At 42.9% G+C, this 21273-nt stretch overlaps 2 protein-coding genes across 3 annotated transcripts in view; one reads left to right on the top strand and one right to left on the bottom strand.

Moving 5' to 3' along the window:
- Positions 1-1086: 1086 nt before the first annotated feature.
- On the bottom strand, positions 1087-11163 carry snx18a (sorting nexin 18a). The gene is made up of 2 exons (XM_084024858.1): positions 9297-11163; positions 1087-2447 (listed from the first exon to the last, which is right to left on the bottom strand). The coding sequence occupies exons 1-2, from the start codon at positions 10819-10821 to the stop codon at positions 2194-2196; spliced, it is 1779 nt and encodes a 592-aa protein (XP_083880984.1). The 5' UTR covers positions 10822-11163; the 3' UTR covers positions 1087-2193.
- A 4857-nt stretch (positions 11164-16020) lies between these two features.
- arl15a (ADP-ribosylation factor-like 15a) overlaps positions 16021-21273 on the top strand; it is a 95306-nt gene continuing 90053 nt past the window's right edge. Inside the window, exon 1 of one of the 2 annotated variants that reach the window (XM_084024862.1) lies at positions 16021-16374. In XM_084024862.1, the coding sequence (XP_083880988.1) occupies positions 16363-16374 (12 nt within the window). In that variant the 5' untranslated portion in view covers positions 16021-16362. Of the gene's footprint in view, positions 16375-21105; positions 21265-21273 lie in introns of those variants that run through there. The other variant, XM_084024863.1, reaches the window with a different exon arrangement.

Genomic DNA, 21273 nt, shown 5'->3' with positions numbered 1-21273 from the left:
CGGTTTTACGGAGCTCTGATGGGGAACAGTAAAGACTGCAAAAAGAGGAGCACCCATTTCCCCGGGCGTTGGCAGTATTGACAGAAGGCCGGAGGCTGTGTGCATCTTGTCCTATGATCCTGTTAAGTGTATGTAGAAAGTGAGAACCGGAGATTACAATAGAAAACAAAAAAGAGACGAGGGGATGGAGACGGTGAGAGTGTCCAAGCGGACCTGATTCTCATATGACAGGATATTATTAGCATATGCAAGTGGCTCAGCTCAGAGGGCCAAGACTCAAGTTCAGAAATATTTCACCATCGATCAGATGGAATGTCATGAAATTTTGAACAGGCGTTCGTGATGGCCAGAGGGTGAAACTACTGACTACTTCCCAGCCTTTTCCTTTGGCGTCAACAGCATGTGGACATTTTTTTTCTGTCATCCACTTTTGGATGGATTTCCATGAAAAGTTCCACTCAGTGAAACATCTAATAAAAAAAATAAAATGATAATTTTGTGCAGCAATTTATGATTCCCAGATGTATCCTAATGACGTCAGTGATCCTCTAACTTTGTAAGATCCAACACAGTGGTGGACAGTTGTAGTTTAAGTGAACGTTTCTGTAGACTCTAGTCTGTTTTGGAGTTAATAGCCATCCGCTCCCTGAGGCAATGGTTTCATTATGATTATAATGTTTAAAAGAATGGCATTTTATCACAGTAGTAGTATCATAGTCTATTTAATAATGATTATATGTGGTGAGGTGACAGCTAATGAAAAACTATTGTCTGACCATTTCCTGTTGACTACGTGTCATATGCTCCCACACATACTAACGGTGGCCAGATGTCCCACATTGTTTCCTGGGCTCTGCGCTGTCAGCAGATCTGCAATACCGAGCGTGAACTTAGCATGAAACACTGACGCGGCACACCGGTCCTCCAGGGATGTGGCCACGGAAACCTGCAGAGCTGCACAGTTTGTGAATTCTACACTGTGAGTGTCTCAGGCACTTTAAAAGGAGCGTTAAAAGGCAAATTAACCTGTCAGCACATTCAGTTTTTTATCGTCTTTCCCTCAGTTCATTGGATTCAGGCTCATAGTCTTACATCACAAAACACACAGGATCAACCGACAGCTTTCTGTGAAGGAATTTATTTTGCGTCCCTGCTTCTATATTAATCTCTTCATGATACAACCAACATCATAAAGGTTAAAAACAGCATTACAGTTAAATGTCTAGTAGGGTGCTAGACTGCATTATGAAAAGAGGCGAGGAACCCTCAAACAGCCTGCCGCTGAGCACTACCCCAAAACTAAGCCCGGAAACCAACGTTTTGTCGTCACACGTTCAGGTATAGAAGGTGTCCGTTAATCAGCACCCTGCCCCGTGTAAGGCAATGGGTTGTGTCACACTGTAATTGATGAAAACCAATCCTGGGGCCACTGGGAAGTGGTGGTGGTGGTGGGGGTCTGTCCAGTTTTGTCCATACAAAATGTGTCACTTTGTAAAAACCAATTGGAATATATTTCTACACTTACAGTATGCAAAGATTTTTAGTGACGTAATCAGAAGGCACAGCCAGAGACGGTGGTGACGGAAGCTGCTCAGAGAGAAGACTGTAAACATTTTGTCCAAGAGAGATGTAGCAGGAAACACTCGAGTGTTTCCCGGAGGCAGTGTGTTCGCCGCTGGAGCGCCGCTGCTCCCGGGGCGGCAGACGCATATCAACAGTCAGTTAAAAACAGTGTTGTAAGGCGAAAAACACTTGATATATGAAATCTTGCACTGGTTGGTGTAGGTAGCAGCAGCAGCAGACACGAGGTAATCTCTCTGTGCGGGTCATAACATTAATTAGATTGAATTCACCCATCCACCAGATAATGTGCACCATCATTATAACAGATTCAATCTAAAAGACGGCTGTTTGTGTTACAAGTTGACCCCCACGTTATTAAATGACACGTCCTTAAACAAGAAACATCCAGCCCCCCCACCCCTGAAAGAATGTGGCCAACACACACAAAAACTGATTTGGGTGAAACGTCATTATTACTGGAGTGTCATGTCCCTCTCTGCTGCTGGCTGATCATCATTCACCAGTATGTGGCACTGGCTGTTGTTTGCCAAAGCTCCACTAGCTGGCCAAGGGAGGCGCACGGCCATTCATCACCAAGGTCAAAACCGACGGGCTGAGCCAAGCGGTCCGTTACGCGTTGTCGTATTTCTGCAGGGCCTCCTCCAGTTTGCCGGTGATTTTCTGGAAGAAGGCGATCTGCTGCTGTAAGTTGTGCTGCATTTGCATCTTGAAGTCGCGCACGCGAATCTGGTGGAAGTGCTGGATCTCGGCCAGCGTGGCGCAGGAGATGATGTTGCAGCGCTCGTCGATGCCTTCCGCCTGCGTCCGGTCCATCTTTCCCTCCTCCACGTGCTTCTGGCTCTCTTTCACCTTGGTCAGGGCTCCTGTTCGTGGACGAGAGAGAGAGAGAGCAAAAATCATCATAAAGATTTGATCCATGTTCAATCGTCCAGATTAATAGTAGACTAATTTTAAACAACATTCCTTCCTTAAGACATGAGTGGTCCATTAACTCTACTCAACAGACCTCTGACCATCACAGGAAAGTTAAGTGACAATCTCAAGATCATTTGCTATTAAGATTGCAAGAGCACAGCTTGACAGTAAATGTATAAATCTAAAGAACCAACTGAAAATAGTTGTTCCAAACTCCCTGAGAACCAGAACTGTGTCTATAGTTGGGGAATGTGAGGGGGCCAGACTCAAAGCGCTTTCCTAAACAACCATTTAAGGGGATTTTGCTGGCAGTTTGATACCATCTACCAATGATTGTTGGAAAGTCTGTTTATTACAAGGTTATTTAATGCGTCAGATTTTACTTTCCTTATACTGCTAGACAAAAACAATGCTGTTTCTGTCTTTTAAATCGCCATCAACTGGTGGAGACAATCCCTTTTTGCCTGAACGTGCAGCTTTAGCCACAATTGTTTAGCATAATACCATGTATGTAGCCGTCAAGAACATATTCAAGACTTCTCCAACAGGATTTCATAGATTTCACGATAGAAACATTAACAAATTAGTCAGAGACGTTGTTTTTATGAAGCTTAAATGGACGGTTCACTCCCAAATCAAAACATTCCTTTATCTGTAGTGCTATTTATCACTCTAGACGCCGTAGATGCCGTAGAGATGTCTGCCTTCTCTCCAATAGAATGGGACTATATGGCACATACATGAAAAACTCAATATCAATGTCTCTTTCCAGAAATCCCGATCTGGTTTCTAAAAATAATCCACAGACTTTGTTGTCGGAACAAGAGAAAATATATGTAAAATATGTATTTTTTTTTTTACATATTTTGGGGATACAGTAGCTTAGGCTAACAAAACCTACAAGTGCCAACATAAGGTCGGATGGCTTCTCTGCATCCAATGAGAAACTATATCTCACTAAAACACTCACACTGAGTGGTCGCCTCTGAGTCTCCACTAAACCAGGAAGAAGAGCTAAGTTGCTGTGGTCGCTGTGGTGACACAAGATGCTTGAGACACAATGGTTTACAAACCTCCCTTTTTCACACGTATCAACTGTCACAGCTGCAGCCCTCTTTTAACACAACTGTGCAGAGTTTTGCTTGCCGAGGAATAAGCCTTCAGCCACAATGGTGCCAAAACAAGAAATTAGCGTACGACTTTCCAGGCAGATGGTTCAATGGGAGCAGAAGGCCGGGTCAAAACACCAGGAGCAGATGACAGATGACTCAAACTGCTGATATTTTCTGACTGAGCGAAGGAAGAAATGTCATGAGTAATAAGTATTGAGTTAAACCCAAGAGAAACTGACAGGATGTGACCTCTGTCTGCTCTCACTTCTTAAAAATGTTTACATGTCAAACAAAGCTGGAGGTTTTTTTTTAAGAATGTGTGCTTTTCAAAAACAAAATGTTGCAATCTCTAACATTTTAAGTAACTGTGCAGGTGGTAAAGACAGAAGCCTCGTTAGAAAAATAGCAATTTTCAACATTTTCATTCATTTGGCGGACCAAACAACCGCGAAAGAAATCGTAGTTGTAGCCCTCAGATGTTTCGTGTGAAGCGTCTTCTCTCCATGCTTCTTGATAATGTGGTATAAACATTGGTGTGAAACATACAAACAGACGCTGATTCACTCATTACAGGCGTGACGTCGTAGAATGTCAACACTAGCATTTTGTAATCATTCAAAACGTCACAGACAGCATCTCAGAGCGTTGGCTGCAAGGTGGCGTGACAAGGTAACTTCCTGTATTGTATACCAAAGGATTTTTTTCGTCATTATGTGAGCTTTGTCACCGGTGCTCTGTTGAAAGTCTGATTCAGCGTGCTTGTTTCCTGAAATGTGAGACCACAGAAGACTTGCTGACCCACCCAGCACTCTATTGGCCACCACTCTTAAAGTTCACAGAAATGCCTTCCTTTCTTTCTCTCTCTCTGTTTGTAGAGAGTAAATCTGTTTTGTATACTCCAGCACACAGAGCTGTTGACAATTAAAAAAAAGACATGCTCTTCCCCACAAAGTCTGTCCAGTTTGCCTTCTGGCTGTGGCTCCCTCCACTGCAGTTTAACCCACATCTCTGAGATTCCTTGAATGTGCAGCAGACTGAACACGACAGAAAGAGAGGGAACGATAACACGGGCAGCAGAGACACGGGGTGGGACGAGAGAGACATGGGAACAAACACAGCTGTACAAAGACCTAAATGCCAATCCCAGAGATGTTTACTGTGACTTAAAGGTCTCTGGCTTCCTGCGTTTTAAAAGCTTGCTAATGGACTGAGGAGGTATTATTTTTACCGCAGAGACTTTATGAAAAAAGCATGAGTTCAGTCCCAGAAGATGGTGTATAGCTGCTGCAAGTAATGTTCACAGGCCTGCTGCAAAAACAGAACCGCATATAAGATATTGAGTCAGTCAAGTAGGGCGGCAAATAGGCCTATAGATGATTTACATTATTGATCAATCAGATTTTTCAAACTAAGTAATTGCACACACTTTTTGTAATCTGTAAACTCGCTAGATATGACTACAGGGATGACAAACATGGTGTTAATATTGACAAAAATATAAAAAGATCCTGGTGGCTTTACTTTAATGCATCCTGGTAAAAAAAAAAAATGTCATCACATCATCGATGCAATGTTGTATTGCTTGATGTCTCGTTGCACAACTTCTGTTTCTGCTGTGTTTACTGTCTGCTACTGAGTGACTGGCAGAAAAACACTGGACAGTATTTGAGATGCACCATGCTGGTTGTATTCGTACATGGATAGATACGTAGAGACGCTGTATATTCCACCAGCTGCAGCATCACCCGCAGTGATTTGATGAGATCTGTAGCATACTGCAGTGTCACGCGATGAATAGGAAGAAACACTGTGATAAAATCCTCACTGGGTGTACACAGCGGTGGCGTCGAGCCCTCCCGGACTCATTGGAGACAGCCGCTGCAGCTCTTACGTAATCCCTGGTTACACAACACCGAGCTACCGCGAGCCTGTGACCTGAACAAATGGGCAATCCCCATCTCGTCACCACGCCGCCCCGACCGCCCAGTCGTCCTAGAGGACACTGAAATAGCTTGTAACAATATATCAGACGGACATGCGGCGTTTGCAGCGGGAGGCGTGTCGGCTGAATGGCTGACTCAGCAGGAAAACATCACATCTTTGTGAAATGGTGCTTCCCCTAACTCGCCTGCTATTGTTTTGTCACTTCACGCGGTGATAAAACCGGGATGAGATCACACAGAATACCAGCTCTGGTGATGTGTTCAGGAGATACATTAACAAGGGAAAGAGGTAAACTAAAGATGGGGATAAAGTAGGTCAAGCCTTTTCACCAACCTCATTACTTATTAACTTGATCTTAATTAATTACAGATAGGCTTTAGCTTACTTTCCTTTATGCCCTGTAGGTAATCGATGCTTCACAGCAAATTGATTCAATTAGAGAAACAGACTGTTGTAGGTGATTTAGGACCTTGAATTATTTGCTTCTTCTTGAAAATAGTCTACTTTGTTGATGAAGACTTGATCTATTGACAGTTTAATAGTGTATAAAACATTATTTGCAATAGGGTGGTGATCTTTTTTTAAGCTAAATTAATAATGTGTCTAAAGTCAACCACATGTTTTTCCTTGAAGAAACACTGCAGGCAAGATCAACATTATCACACTGAGTAAATGTTTAAACAGGAACTTACAGAAGCATAACTGGTTGCATTTCAATAACCACTTGACAAACACACGCAATGTAAGCTGTGAGTCAAAAAGAAAAAGAACATTTGTTTTCACCTCCATAAGCTTGACTATTTTTCGATTGCACTGTACGTGGTGTTAAATGTTTTGACATTCAGTTGCCCCCTCCTCTTGAGCTTCAATAATGCCAAAGAAGATGCACTTGTATAAAACAAACACCTTCATTTGGTAATCGACCCTATTTTTGGATTGTACACATTTAGCATTTCTGAAACAATTCTCCTCCCTTTCTCTTTCTCAAGAGCCTGAAATAAGCAGAAACAACAAACTCCCTGTCCTCATTTGATATTTTCTCATGGCCACGGTACGAGATCAGGACAAAAATAAAAAGGTACAAAAATAAAGGACGTGAAGCTCAATACATTTCTGAAAGCAACGCCAGAGAAGACGTCAATATCATGAGCCCATGCTAATGGCTAATGGGGTGAAGAGGGGTTGATCGATACAGTGATGTTCAGTGTCCCCTCTCTGGGACGGCTCACATTTCACTGGTCACTTCCAAGGGGGGACGAGAAAAAAAACCTGCCTGGTGTCTGGGGTCCTGATTGTGGGACAGATATTGGGAGCTAAATTTAGAATTGAGTTGTGGATAAGACTGACAAGCGATGCTTTGACAGGCTTCTCCTGAAGAGAGCAACAGTGATATGGCTGCTAGAGATAACCTCAAATTAAATGGGGCTAACAACCACGCTTACTGGCCTCGACCTGCACTTTTAAAGCAGCACAGGTTACCAGTCGACTTTCTGACTGACCTCAAATCCTTGGAAACGCACACGCTGGTGGCCCAGCCTCTCTTCAGGAGTGTCTAACCGGGAGAGAGCAACAATAGGCCCCACTTCATGACAGGAGAATGGCACTTGTGGACATTTCCTCCATACTTTCATCAGGAAAGGCTTATTAAAGGCGAGCGGCAGGCGGGATAGACGTATACAAAGCGGGGTGGCAAAGGAAGCGTTTTATTAAGTACATGAGAGACACACCTAGTTGTATGACGGGATAAGCAAAGATTCTGCTTTACATTCCTATTCTTCACTTGCATAATGGTTATGAGAAAAAAAACAAGCTCAACTGGACTAGAGGATGTAACAGCCTCAGTCTGCTAAAAACAATATGAGATACACATAATTCGGGATTCAATATTCTGATCACAGCTCTCCTTGCATCTGCGTGCCCTGGGTTTTCTCGTCAGCTTCCAGTCAGTGTGGTGAGGTTTCACTGCACATCCTGCAGCAAGGTCGTCCATGTTTGGTATGAAATCAGAGTTTCTCTGTGGTATTTAAGGATGTGCTTATCGCACCAGAATGTTTGAAAGGACTGCGTCACTTTAATGGGGCTGTGTTCGGCTTACGTGGCAAGCTTGATTTGAGCGGACTGGGAAGTTTTGTGTCCCGCTGCAGCCTAAACACAGTCTGAGCTGTTTCCCCTGTGTTGTCTAGCCTGGACTGAACAGGACTAGTGTTAGTAGGGGGACCCAAGGGATAGGCCGAGATGTCAACAGGCTCCAGGTACCTGTGATAACAGGTCTCGGCGGTATAGTTAAAATCGCCTATCCTGGTATAGGTTGTTTCATGTCTGGATAACGATCATGATATAACATGTTTTCTGGTAATTCAATACATAAACAGTCTATATAAAATAACCACGTGGGAAAGCCTTTTTTCTCCTGCGTCATTTCAATACTTGACAAATGAAAAGCATTGTTTCTCATTTGATTAAGAAATGTAGTGCAAATGCATCCACACAAACACAGATTAATCAGATTATGACAATATATCAGAATAATGTAAAGTATGTTATGTATATTATATTTTGCAGTTTTGCTTTTACAAAACCTTTTCCATGTTCCATTGATATTCACACAAAGTATTACACATCAGATGTTTAAGTGAGTTAGTGGAGGACTTTTTGCTTGTCGTTATCTATTTAAGCGATGCAACTGCGTATCGCGACCTCTCGATATATGATTTTTAAAATGTTCATACCTGGTAAAGGAAATACTGGTCTCTTACTGGCTGATGGATAGATTACTTCCCCACATTTATCAGGAAACCATGGGATTATAGTAAATTAGCACATGGATTGCACACAATGAATGAAATGAGAAGGATTAGTTCACATCATTCTCTTTATAGGACCGTCTCCTGTATGGTGTCCTACATGGCACAGTTTCAGATATCGTTCTTGGCTTCCAGTTGACAGTGATTATGAAGATTTATGTTGCATGCGATTTTAAAGAGAGATCTACTCCATGGCAAACCACAGGCACATAGAAATGTTGCCAGGTGTGACAGGTATGATCTGTCATGAGTGACATTTTGCCACACATTGAGAACAATCATTAGGTCCAGGTTCACGTAGGAGGACGGCCTACGTTAGTCTAACATTGACTTTTTCTGGAAAGAAAACAAAACACGCTGGCAATAATTTATGAGGGATTTAGCTGCAAATGTTGGATTTGCGTCAGTGTTGGGATTGACAAGTCACGTGTAACTCCATGTATATGAGACCCTGTGATGGAAAATCAAACACGGCCAAATGGGTGTCGCCCGTTTGATATGAGCAGGTGGGACAAACGGGGCAGCAGCATGTAAACCAGTCACCAAAGGCAAACATCGCCCGTTTGTTTTGCAAAGTCACATGAGCTGCACGTGTAACTGGACTGCTGTCTTGCTATTGACAACTCTAACAATTAATAAATATAGCCTGATGTTCATCTTTATAGTAGAAAGCAAGGACACCAGATGTATGATCCCACCCACACATTTTATTATAAATATATATAAATTTTACTGGGACACTGGAGATGATGGAATATTTCAGTAGAAAGTGAAATATGTCTTCTAGTGGGATGTGAATTTGAATATCACCTTTGTTCTGTTTAGTTTGTGGTTTATGCTGACTGTATATCTTTAATTCGTAATTGCCCTTTCTTTAATGATAAACCAATGAGTGAGAAATGTTATACAAATGTGTGAGACAACGTTGTTGATTTACCTTTCTGGACGTGGATGATGTCTGGGTAGTTTGCCAGGTGGCCTTGATAAAGAGCTAACAAATCCATGATTGGGTCCAGATCCTTTCTGGGCTGCTCAGCAAAATACTCTCCGATGGCTTCATACGCCTCCCCGGTGAAGGAGATAGCCTGGTTGAGTCCGACAGAGTACGCCTGCTGGTCCATTTCAAAGGCTTGGCTGAGGACCTTGAACGACAGACCCACTTTCTGGTACTCCTTCTTGAAGCCAGTGATCTGCTTGCGAGCGAACTCGTTGACGGTGGCGTTGAGCTGCAGGGCGCTGTCGTCCATCCTCTTGGTGAACGCCTTGAAGCCATCTATTTTGCTCTCGACCTCCTGGAAGTCGAGCGGCGCCGCGGGGGTGCTGATGGTGAGGAAAAAGTTGGCTCCGACCATCTCGTCCTTCTCCGCCTTCCTCTTGCCCTGCTTCCAGGCCTTCTCGTCCGTGCTGCTGCAGGCGAGGAAGTGCTGGAACACGTCGCACCTGGCCAGGACAGGGTGGCTGGTCATGTGGTTCATCCACCATATGAGACCTTTCCTCCTCTTGGAGATGAAGTCCTCCTCGAAGCGGCCTGTGGCCTGCTTCTCCGGGATGTGTGGCACCGAGATGACGGGGAACTTCTCCACCAGCCGGGCGTACAGCCAGTCGAAGTGCTTGTACCTCCGGTTCACCTGGTTCTGTGTGTGCGTGGGCGTCAGCTTGTAGGAGATGTAGCTTTTCATGCCCTTGAACTTGGTCTGCTTGGTGGGGTCGTCGATGGTGCAGGCGAACGGGTACGGGTTCTCCTGCCACTCGGGACCGTGCTGGCCCATCACCACGCAGATCTTGTCCCCGTCCTTCACGAAGCCCGAGGCCTCCCCGAGCACGAACGCCTCCCCTCCCGACTTCACGAACGTTGAGAACCTGTTCAGGTTTCTACTGACCGTGGCCGAGCTCTTTGCCTGCTGCGCGTTGCCTCTCGACACCGAGGACGTCGACACCCTGTAAGTGGACGGCCCATTGCCTTCAAAGTCCTGATACCTTCCTCCCACGGTCCCCGGCTCGTCCGCAACGGTGGAGCTGTCATCCCAGTCGTCGTCCCAGTCGTCGTCGCTCCCCTGGCTGGGCTGTTGATACGCGTGTTGCTGCTGATGCTGCTGCGGCGGTTGCGTGGGCGCCGAGAAAGTGGCGAAAGCGGGCGCAGACGGCTTGGAAAAGTTCTCGACTTTACTCTGTGGCTTGTTAGATGCGTCGAAACCTCCGGGCGGGATGTTGGCGTATCGGGAGTCCGGGTAAGTGTCCCCAGATGTGCTGCTGTTGTTGTTGAGTGCGGAGGCGACGTCGTTCTTCAGGACCTCCACGTAGGAGGCGGGGAACAGACCCCGCTCCCCTTTGCTGTTCGCCCCCTCGAACCAGCCGTCGATGTCCTGCTCGCTGTAAAGAGTCAGAATTTCGTTCTCCCTTACCGACACCTCCCCGGGGTTTTCCGAGTTGAAGTCGTACAGCGCCTTGGCTCTGAGCGCCATGGTTCAGCGCAGCCGGGGGAAGAGTCAGGACAGCGGGGCTAACTTGTGTCTGGCTGAGGCAGGAGGGAAGCGCAGCGGGCAGCCGGGCTAGCTCACTCAGCCCGAGTGAAACTCCTCTCCCAACTCCGTCTACAAACTTCTCGCAGCGTGTGAGAAAAAAATATATCCCGTTTACATTCCCCTCTGCGTGCTCCTTCCTGACGTTCAAGCCAGAAAACACCGCTGTGTTTTTAATCCCGGGGTCGCGGTGTGAGAAAGTGTGCAGCGAAAGGTATTTTCCGCTACAACAACACTAATCTGAGCTCCTCCACTCTCCCTCCCATACGAGTGGTGGGACGCTGCTGCCTTCACGCGCTGCGCAGCAACATCACGTCGACCAGGCTGAGTAATCGAGGGCGGAGCTACGAGATGCTGCGATCCACCCAGACAACACGAATCAAACCGTTCACAGTTCAACTAAACCACAGGCGAGCCTCCAGCCTGCGAGCACCGCCTGTCACCTTTCAGAAAAATTGTTTTTGTGAGTAGGTATATGAATTGGTAAGGCCTCGTTAAATGCTGCTAACGATATGTAATCAGGATTTAAAATAAATACTGAGGTCATGATAATATATCACAATGTATTCGTTGATTTATGTTTTTAAGACTTATCTAAATCTGCAAAGTAACTAGTAACTAAAGCTATCAATTAAAATTTATTGGAGAAACCTGAACAATGTTTGCCCTCGAAATGCATCTCAAGAACTTCAAAATTGTACCTAAACGTGCTTTATATGGCATTTTGCCTCTCAACATGGCGACAGCTGAGCCAGTGGCTTGCAGCTAACAGTTGTAACAGAGCAAACTACAGCAAAAGTGCCGACAGAGCTAACAGTGTTTACCTGAGGTGGAACCGGAGGGTTGGTGCTACGCTTCTGAGATGAGGCTGTTGGGGGGAGGGTGTTATCAGCTTTAACCACCGTATGAGAGAAGTGCACAGCGGCCGCAAGCTAAGCCAGTGGGGCTCACATGTGTGCCCCCGTTCCACAAGTGAAAAGTTTTACTTTAATATCTATTTTATGCTATTGAATAATTATGCTTACATTTCAAAGCTTAAATATTATATTAATTAAAGCTGCGAGCAGTGATGAACGGGCACTCTCACGTCACTCGCTTCACTGAAATTTGGTAGGTATACGTAAAAATGCCTTATGGAAGTATACCCTAAACCCAACAGGAAGTTGGCCATGTTGAATTTCCACAAAACATTAATCTTAAGAGACGCGATACTGAAGGCAAAACATTTGTTACCCACATGGTTAAAACCAATGCAGAGCTGGTGTTTAAATGTTAAACTAGTTGGCTTTTCCCTGTCATCTCCTTTGAGGAGTTATTATGTGATGAGATGTCACAATATAATATATTGGTTTCATGTAGTTTATACATTAAAAACAATCAGAAAATTTAGACTGAAATATAATTTCAGTCTATAACTTCTCTAGTTTGACACAATCGGATGCCTAAATGTAAGAACCAGCAGCAAAGGCCTTAAATTCAAATTGTATACCAGTCCGTCAAGCTCCTGACATTTGTGGATGACACCCTCATTGGGCTGATCTCTGGCAGAGATGAGTCTGCCTACAGGTGGGAGATTGACCACAAAGACAGTGGAGATGTGTGTGGACTTCAGGAGGAACGCAGCCCCACCCTCCCCCATCACTCTGTGAAAGTCGTCAGTGCTCTTATTTTTCTGGTTGTCATATAAACAAACTGAACAAACAAAAAACTAGAAATGTCCTTCTAAAAAGAAAGAAAAAAATGAAATTGCTTTTAAATAAAGCACTGTGGAATTTTACAGTGTTATGAAGTTGAGCCCCATCTGGTTTAGCAATTAAAGATAAGAATGCAACTGATAGATGGTAGATCGGATGTCAGGTTAACCCAGGCATTTCCAACCTACGTCATCATCCATCATCTGAAAGGAATGTCATCTAAATACCACTGACATCATGCAGATCCCAGCATTATGGTTCAACCCTCACTCACTGTATGACTCTTATTTCAGGTCAGTGTTCTGTAAACAATTATATATAAATCAGAAATCTGAAAATACACAAATACATCTATTGATCCTTTCAGCAGGCAGACTGTCTCTCAGTCTCCACCAGTGACCCACAATAACTCAACAAAGCTCTCCAAAGATATATGCACAGCTGCAACGGACATATCAATAATCCATGCTTGTGTATTACATTTACATTTACATTTAGGTAATTTAGCAGACGCTTTTGTCCAAAGCGACTTACAATAAGTACATTTGTCAAAAGAAGGAAACAAAGAAACCACAACGTATCATTGGCGATAAAGTAAGAGCTAAAAATAGAACAAGTGTTAGGTCCTCGTCTGAGTAAAGTACCTTAAGAGCAACAGTGCTATGATCAGAGTGCTAGTGCTAAGGTGGGGTGGGAGGGGGGGTGTTAGTGGGTCATGCTATGTAGAGTCGAGGTGAAGTCTGAACAGGTGAGTCTTGAGCCTTTTTCGGTGTATGGTGGATGTGAGTTGATTTACCCAGCAAATAATTAGTATTTCACAAGTTTTTTATTGTCCCACTAGAGAACATTCTTTTAGAGCAAGTCAAGCATAGAAACATAACAACACACACAGAGGGAGAGTGTTGAATACAGCTCCTTTCAATTAGATAGGGGTCCCTCCCATCAGCTAACATGTGATGCCACTCAAATGCAGCTTCAAAGAACATAAACTGGTGTTCCCAGAGTGCAGGTGATTCTCACATTGGCTTGGATACTTTAAAAGGTGATAACAGCACATTTTAATGCCGATAACATGCAACTGTATCATTTAGATCAAATGACATAGACATACATTTAATGGTCTAATTGTGCAGTAAGGACACATCTTACTTCAACAGCTTCCAGCTGGATATCCACACAATCTGAAGTGTAACCTGTTACTAAATAACTCTTCATTTCTTTTAAGTTGAGTGTGTAATGTCCCATGAACTGCATTGTATGGGGTTTTAGACCCCAGTGAAACTAATATAAAGTGAAGTTGTTGTTTTTTTGTTTAGTTGAGATCCTTTAATTATTTACACGGGTAGATACTGCCCTCCTGTGGCTGCTTGTGATATTTTGTCTTTGAGGAGGCTTGTGAATTATTAAAAAAAAAAAAGTAATAGTAGTAGATTAAAAAGTAATATTGATACTAACAATAAAAGTTCAGATTTGAGATCAGTTTGACTCAAATATTTTTTGAAGATGCTAATCTAATTTTTTTTGAAAGTACTCAAAACATTCAAGAAAATGTCTGATCTTATTGTCACATTTTTTTTTTACCTCAATGACATTGTAGAAATGTGAACTATAATATCATATGATTCGCCAGCATGGCCTTATAATAAGGTAAATCACAAGGGCACCTGTAGGTAGATCAGATTGGACATTAATAAAGTATTTAGGAGCATTCCTTGCTCCTTCTGTCCATTAGTCAAAATACCCTTGAGCCAGAAATAGGTTGTGATATGTGTGTGAGGAAAAACTGTGTCTTTGGTCAAAAGCCTCTTCAATATGAATGTAATATTTAAACCGCTGATTTATTCAACCAGCATAGCATTTCACTAGAGGCCACCAGAGGTCTCTTCTCTCACATGTGACTGTAACAGATTGCCTGAAAAACATGCTTGAATATGGTGCGTGTTAGAGTAAAAGTCTACTTGTGTATTCCGGGCATCCACCACACCTGTGCAGAGGACATCCAGTTCATCTTCCACTTCAGCGAGATTTCCTTTATAGCACAGCTCATGAAATATTGAAGGCAAGTGGGGTCTCTAGGGAACAGGAATGACTTCAGTATACAGCTTGCATCCCATTAGCACACTTGTGATTTATACTGTTCTCTAGTCAGGATGATATAACATAATTGCTTTGTCTGGGCTGCGTGTTTGCTTCCCACAAGATAATTCTTGTTAATTTTATCCTGTTAATTCGGCCCTGTCTATTGTGATGAACTCCAAATAGATAGTAATGCTGTCATATTTCTTCTGTGTAAGTAAGGCTTTTTAATGGGGCTATTTTGAGAAAAAAACCCCAGCAAAACACGTATTGGTAATATAAGGTAAGCAGATCTAGGATGACACAAATGCTGTTCTGACACTTGATACACAATGATGCACCACAATGTTTTGTATTCATCAAACAAATGCACAACCTTTTCTTCATCCAACCTAACTGTGTTGCCCTGCTTCATTCATTATGCACTGTGTAATGCATTATGTCACAGGCTGTTTCATTTTGTGCCGCTTCAAGCTTGATAATACCGTGGGAAATTACAACTGCATTAATGTGTAGGCACATGGTCACATGGTCTTTAGTTTGGCAGTTGGTTTATTTTTTCAAGATGGAAAATATATTTAAAGAAATAGAAAAGTATGAAGTATATAGGTTATTGTGATTCAGTGCCATCTAGTGGTGCAATGCATTTTGAGATAACTAGATATCCCATATGGTTGGAATGTACCCAAATTAGTTTTTGATTTTGTAATTTGGTGATATTATCATGTAATTACTTCTATAAATACGTTTAAGGTAAAAATAATAATAATAATAACAACCTTTTTCCCCCTCCTGCTTTAAAGTATCATTGCTTTTATTGAATGTTACTGAAATTAAATTAAAAATGTATCATTGGTGTTTTTAATCTACCTTTTTTCATTGCATTTGTTAAGGACTATGCTTTCTGCCTTCTAATTTGTTTATCTAAATGTTTCATACTATTTGATGTAAAGAACTTTGAATTTCAGTGAATATATGTGAAGTGCTATAAAAAAAAGTATAATACTGTGCCATATTGTATATACATATATAAGGTGCTCACGCGAATAAACGTACACACTCAGAAAAATAAACAATGGGACGTGACAAAGTCCTCCCCATAGCTGAACAATGTGAGACAGATGATATAGGCCTATTATTGCAATAAATAATCATCACAAAAAAAACCCACAACGTATTTCTGAAATCAAAAATAAACATGCACATGCTGGTGTCTTTTTTACAACCCCAAAGCGTTTTTTTTATGGTTTTAGCAGCGGTTCCTCCTTTAGAATGAAAATAGCCACCATGTGTTCGGTCACGTGACCACGCTACGTGAGCAAAAAGACGTGCGTGACGTAGCGTTGTGTAGGCTTCGCTCGTTTCCTCAACCAAACACTCAACTGATATTGTGTGATAAAACTGGAAGTCAGCCGGCTGACGAGGGGCTATTTGGGCAGAAAAAAGCACACGAAGCAGGCGGCCCTCGTCGTTATAAACAAACTCGGTCGTTTCTGTGCTGAGACGTGTCTTTTTCAGCGAAGAGGACGGCGAAAAACCCTCGCTTTTAACCCCACCAAAAGGCTGTTTTTTAGGTCGCTGTCTGTTCGAAAGGCGGGGAATACAAAGCGACGTGTGGTAAAGAAAACCCCCATTTACATTTCGGACTCATTGAAGCAAAAACGGGATTACTACAAAGCCAGTTCTTGCTGCTGTGGCTGGTCAGCGATAGTACATGGATTATCTGGTGAGTAGATGAGTCGAAATGCTGTGTTGTGGCGGAATTAATCAAAGACCGGCTCTAACGTTTTTGGTTTCTTGCCATTTAAGCTCAGATAGTGTTGTCACCCAGGTGCTATGTGAGCCCCCGCCCCAAAGAGTAGGTGTAATACCGGTTGTTGTTTTATGCTAATGTGTCAGGTCCAGCCGGTAGCTTCCCCCTATCATTTTGTGTGCGAAGAACTGGTTGACCCACACTGTTTATATTTAAAACACTCCAACTAGCTACACCACCAAGTCCTGCTAGCTAAACCCTGTACCGTTCTGTATGAGACACGAAGTTGCTATTTTCCATTATAACACACTGTTGCTGCTGAGGACAAAGCTACTCTGTGTGTTGGCTATATAAGCTACTTGGGAGCCAGTCAGTCTATAACTACTTTCACATGTCAGTCCCCTGTACATTTGTTATACCTGTGACCATAATGACTATTACAGTTCAGATTTTTTAGCCTGGAGATTATGTTTTTAGGGGGCTTTGCCCACGTTGTAGGGGTGGGATGGGTGCTGCTGGAAAAAAAGGTGAAACAATAGAGAGGAAGCTGTAACTGAAGGCTGAGAATTTCTAAAGCCACAGGGGGGAAAAAGTACACAGTCACGTCACAAGGGGTACAGAGGAACAGTGTGAAATGGAGAGGAACTTGCCCACCCAGTGTTATCAGCTTGTTTATAAATGGGCCTCCCAAGATGCAAGACCTAAAAGGAACTTTGAACTTCTGCTTCATTGAGACCTTTTCTCCAGTCGAGTGTGTTCAAAGTCTCACCCAACAAGTGGCACCACAACAGTTGTACTGTAGTTTATACAGATTGATTCTAATGTCTAGCTTGTCTGTGGAGTCTGGCCATGGAGTAATACATTGTGGGGCACAAAAAAGGGGACCTAGGTGCCTCATTCATAGTTTACATGATTGACTCTGTAATCTCAGTTGTGCGCTCATTGAAAACTGTTGGTAACAAAGGTAGAACAACAGAATGTATTGGATGTTAAAGGGAGCACACTCATGACATGAGTTATATGAAATTGATTTCACCCTCAACTCTGTTCATTTTCTCTTGTCGATGTTCAATACGCTACAGCCATTTCCTAGGAAAAATATTTTTTCTCAACCTACTTGCTTGGGGATTAAATATTTTCCGTGGAAAGCACAGCTGTAACTCAGTGGACTGTTGGAGCTGAGTGCTCGGCTGTCCTCTGAGGTCAGGCACTTTAGAGGCGCAGGGCCTCCTTTCCTGCTGTGCAACACTGGAGAGCTGGCACAAGACCCAGGCCAAAACTATGTTTCTCTCTTTCCTATAAATCAATGAAAACTTGTCAGTAAACCCTCGATAACTGATGCTAGTCTTAGGTCCCTTTCATGCTTATAGGTAAGGTTTTAAGATCAGGCTAGACCTAAAAGGGTATTTGAGAGAAACCAGAATGGAAGCCCATAATCATTGCACATTGCTGGGTAATAACTGTGAATTGAATTATGACCATCAGAGAGATCTGACCTCTAGTGGATTCTGTTTCAACTGGACTGCAGGACTACTGTACTTCAGCATGATCAGCGTAGTGTTTAAACACAAAACGGCAGCACTGACAGGAATTTCGGTGCTAGCCGTTGCCATGACACAGCCATACCAAATTACAAGTACACCGTGTGGCCAAAGTCTTGGACCTTTACTTGTTGCAGACTTCACAGGATACATTCACTGTTTAGTGTGTGACATCGAAGAGAGGTCACTCTGTGTTTTGTGAGAATGCCAGACTATGTGTTATTCATTTATAAAACCCACACAAGTACAGCATTATTTTCCAGAGGCTTTATATTGCTTCACACACTATTATGCATGGTCATGACATATTTCTGTAGATGAGCCCCTGAAGTTTGCGTCACACCGGTTCCCTCGACAAAAACACAATGGGATTATCCATTATCCGAAAAGAAGATGAGGGAATCCTCACCACTTTTCTGATTTTTGAAGCTTGAACGCCATCACCGGAAGAAAATAAAGCTATAGGCTATAAATGAACGACACCAGGGTCGTGAGTGCTTCACCAAACACCTGTTTGTTTTACCCAAGCTAGCTGCCACCTGTTTGCTTTGTCCCTTATTTCCTTCTGGTGTAATTGATATAGATCGGAGTAACATTAAAACATCATTACATGGTTCGGTCACTGTCAAATCTGATTACAATATAGATGATGCTTGTTAAGAAACAGGCGTTGTTTAGTCATCAAGCAAAATAATCAATAAATTGTCATCTAGCTAGAAGTTTTTATATAATAATTACTAGTCTCAAGCAAGCTCTTATTTGGTTTAGTATATTTTGGGTCAGCATGTGAAAATTTCCTTGAGGCCTCTGTAGTTCACAGAACGTTAAAACATTCAGAATGTTCAATTACATTATGTACATGTTATATTTTTTTAAAGTAATTATAAATTGCCATGTAGCACCAAGCCAGGCTTCAAAACCTGAATCTGAAGTTTTTAGTTGCATCCCCAATCATTTAAATAATTTAGATATTCTATTATGATCATTATGTTGAAAGCATTTGAGTTCTTGATGCCACAAGCTTGAAGGAGTTAACAGTTGAGAGGGTGTTTATGTTGTTCCACAGATAATTTGCAACCTACAGAATGTTTATTTTGGTGGGTTTTATTTGAGAGAGAGAGAGGAGAGAGAGAAGAGAGAGAGAGAGCGAGCCCAGACCGGAACTGACCCAGGGCAGTATTGTGGTATTTGGTTTATCCACTCAGCACTGAGGTCACACCTCAATAAAAATACATTGTTTTAGTAGAAGAATGGCATGTGCTTTTGTTTGACCAACTGTATTTCAGAGCGGATCTCCCATCCAAGGGCACCCAGCAGGCTATAGCACACTGCCACCTCGCCAGCATATCACAGAGCAGGGTGAGTCTATGGGAGGGATTTTGGCAGCGTATGAATGCTGCTTGATAGCCTATGGGATACAAGGCTGGTGTTACTTTTCCGCTCAGATTTGTCCCCCATCTGACCACTTTGAACACGTCGCCGGTGCGAGGCAAACAAAAACGACCTACTCTATGCAGATAAGAGCGTGAATATTCTCAAAAATATTTCAACATTGCGTGTGCCTTTTACATGTGGGTGGATATCAGGCTAATCATTTTCAATGATCTATTGGTGAGAGCAGCTTTACTCAGGTTTCAGTTTGAATGGGTGTCTATATAAGTTTTGACTGGCCACAGGAGCATCGCCTCCAGTTGCAATGTGAAATAACTTTTGTGAGCACAACATCGTTCCTGAAGCTCCGTCCCCTGTTTTTAACCTGCAAGCAGCATGTCAGCCAGGCTTTTTGTGTCTGCTGACTAAAGCCATTGCAGTGATTCCCTTGTGTCTGAGGAGAGTGCTAGTGAGTCAGCATCTTCGCCTGGAGCACCACCAGTGAGATATAAGGGAATATTTATGGCCGTTTCATAATGCTATGATCACAATCAAGAACAGGTGCTTTGAGTTAAAGTTGATGGATTGTTGCTCTACAGAGACATTAGTGACCTGTTTTCATATTTTTATTGCATTTTGTTTCCTTTAGGAGCAGGGCTTTGTTGTCATTGGCTTCTTATTCTGCTCTTAATGTATTTGAAGAGTCGTGGGACGGCTTCGTAAAAAATCCATAAAGAAATGCAGCTTGGTAATCGGAGCCTTATCAGTAACTCAAGCCTTTCATAGGAGAGCTGCTCACCTGTAGTCAGACTGAATAAACTACTGTAGAACTAGGCTACAATGTGCCGGCTAGTTACACAAGCTGTTGTATAAGTAGTAGTAACCCGAGTGCTTAGGTTTTAAACCAGACGACAAACAACAACATATTACAGTTTGGTGGATAGTTGTAGTTATTGGCTTCTTTATGATCTAAAATAAATACTTCATTCAGCGGCATTACTCATTTCAAAGCACCCATTACTGCAGTAGCGTAGTAGATAGAAGCCAGAGATGAATACATTTGTGTACAGTTAAAATCATATGTTGCTACAAGTGTTATTTTTCATTCATCAATTTGAATTCTAGTTTACTTGTTGTTGATGTAATTAGTTTGTTATTAGTTATCACATAGCTTTATTGCATTACAGTTTAGCACTCTATATTATAACTGCGCTATGTCAGCAGGTGGTGGCAGTAACTAGGCCTGTTACTACAGCTGAGCAGACCAAAAACAAGCAATTCGAATATGACTCACAGTTTTCCAAAACAGACAGACTTCCGACAAAGCATCCCACAAACCGTTATCGACATCCCCTACGGCCGCCGTTAAGCTGCAGTGGTCAATCACTTCATCCTCGTCCACGCATAGAAAGCAGTCGTTTTTCATCCTTCATGAAGCTATGCATGTAACAGTATAGGCATAGTGTGTGCGTGGGTAATGGTGACTAATCCAATTTGTAGTCTCATTCTGGATCCCGAGTTGTCACTAAGCCCTTAATCTCTGTGGCGAGAAAGATCCCCGCAAACTAATCTCAAGCATGTGTCTGTCCGCCGATCCTTGTGGCAGTACTGTTTTTTTTATCTTTCAATGAATGCACACGGGGAGTAAACACAAGACGGCCTTCAATCATGCTCATCTACACGCTTACAAAACCTTCTCTGTAAAGCTCAAACTTAAAAACAGAAATGGCTCTGTGGATACGGGCGGCTGACACTGAGACATGGAAGGGCTGGACTCATGTAGCTGACCTGACAATGTTGTGCTCAGCTACTCCTGATCCTCCTCCATCCATTCATTCACTCACTCCAAGAGGCTTGGCTTGTTTGTTGCCGGGGGTTACGCTTGTTGCTGAGCACAATGTCGGAGCACATGCAGCTCTCCCTCGCCTTGTGCAGGATTGGGCTTTACACGGTAAGAAAA

Source organism: Eutrigla gurnardus (genome assembly GCF_963514095.1).
Source record: "Eutrigla gurnardus genome assembly, chromosome: 13".
Classification (NCBI taxonomy): domain Eukaryota; kingdom Metazoa; phylum Chordata; class Actinopteri; order Perciformes; family Triglidae; genus Eutrigla; species Eutrigla gurnardus.
This window is presented reverse-complemented; position numbering and strand designations above follow the sequence as displayed.

Bases quoted from the DNA above. Each gene is read 5' to 3' on its own strand.
- snx18a (XM_084024858.1), bottom strand. From the start codon at position 10,821: ATGGCGCTCAGAGCCAAGGCGCTGTACGACTTCAACTCGGAAAACCCC. The intron at 2,448-9,296 runs GTAAATCAACAA...GTCCACGAACAG, and splicing joins CATCATCCACGTCCAGAAAG to GAGCCCTGACCAAGGTGAAA.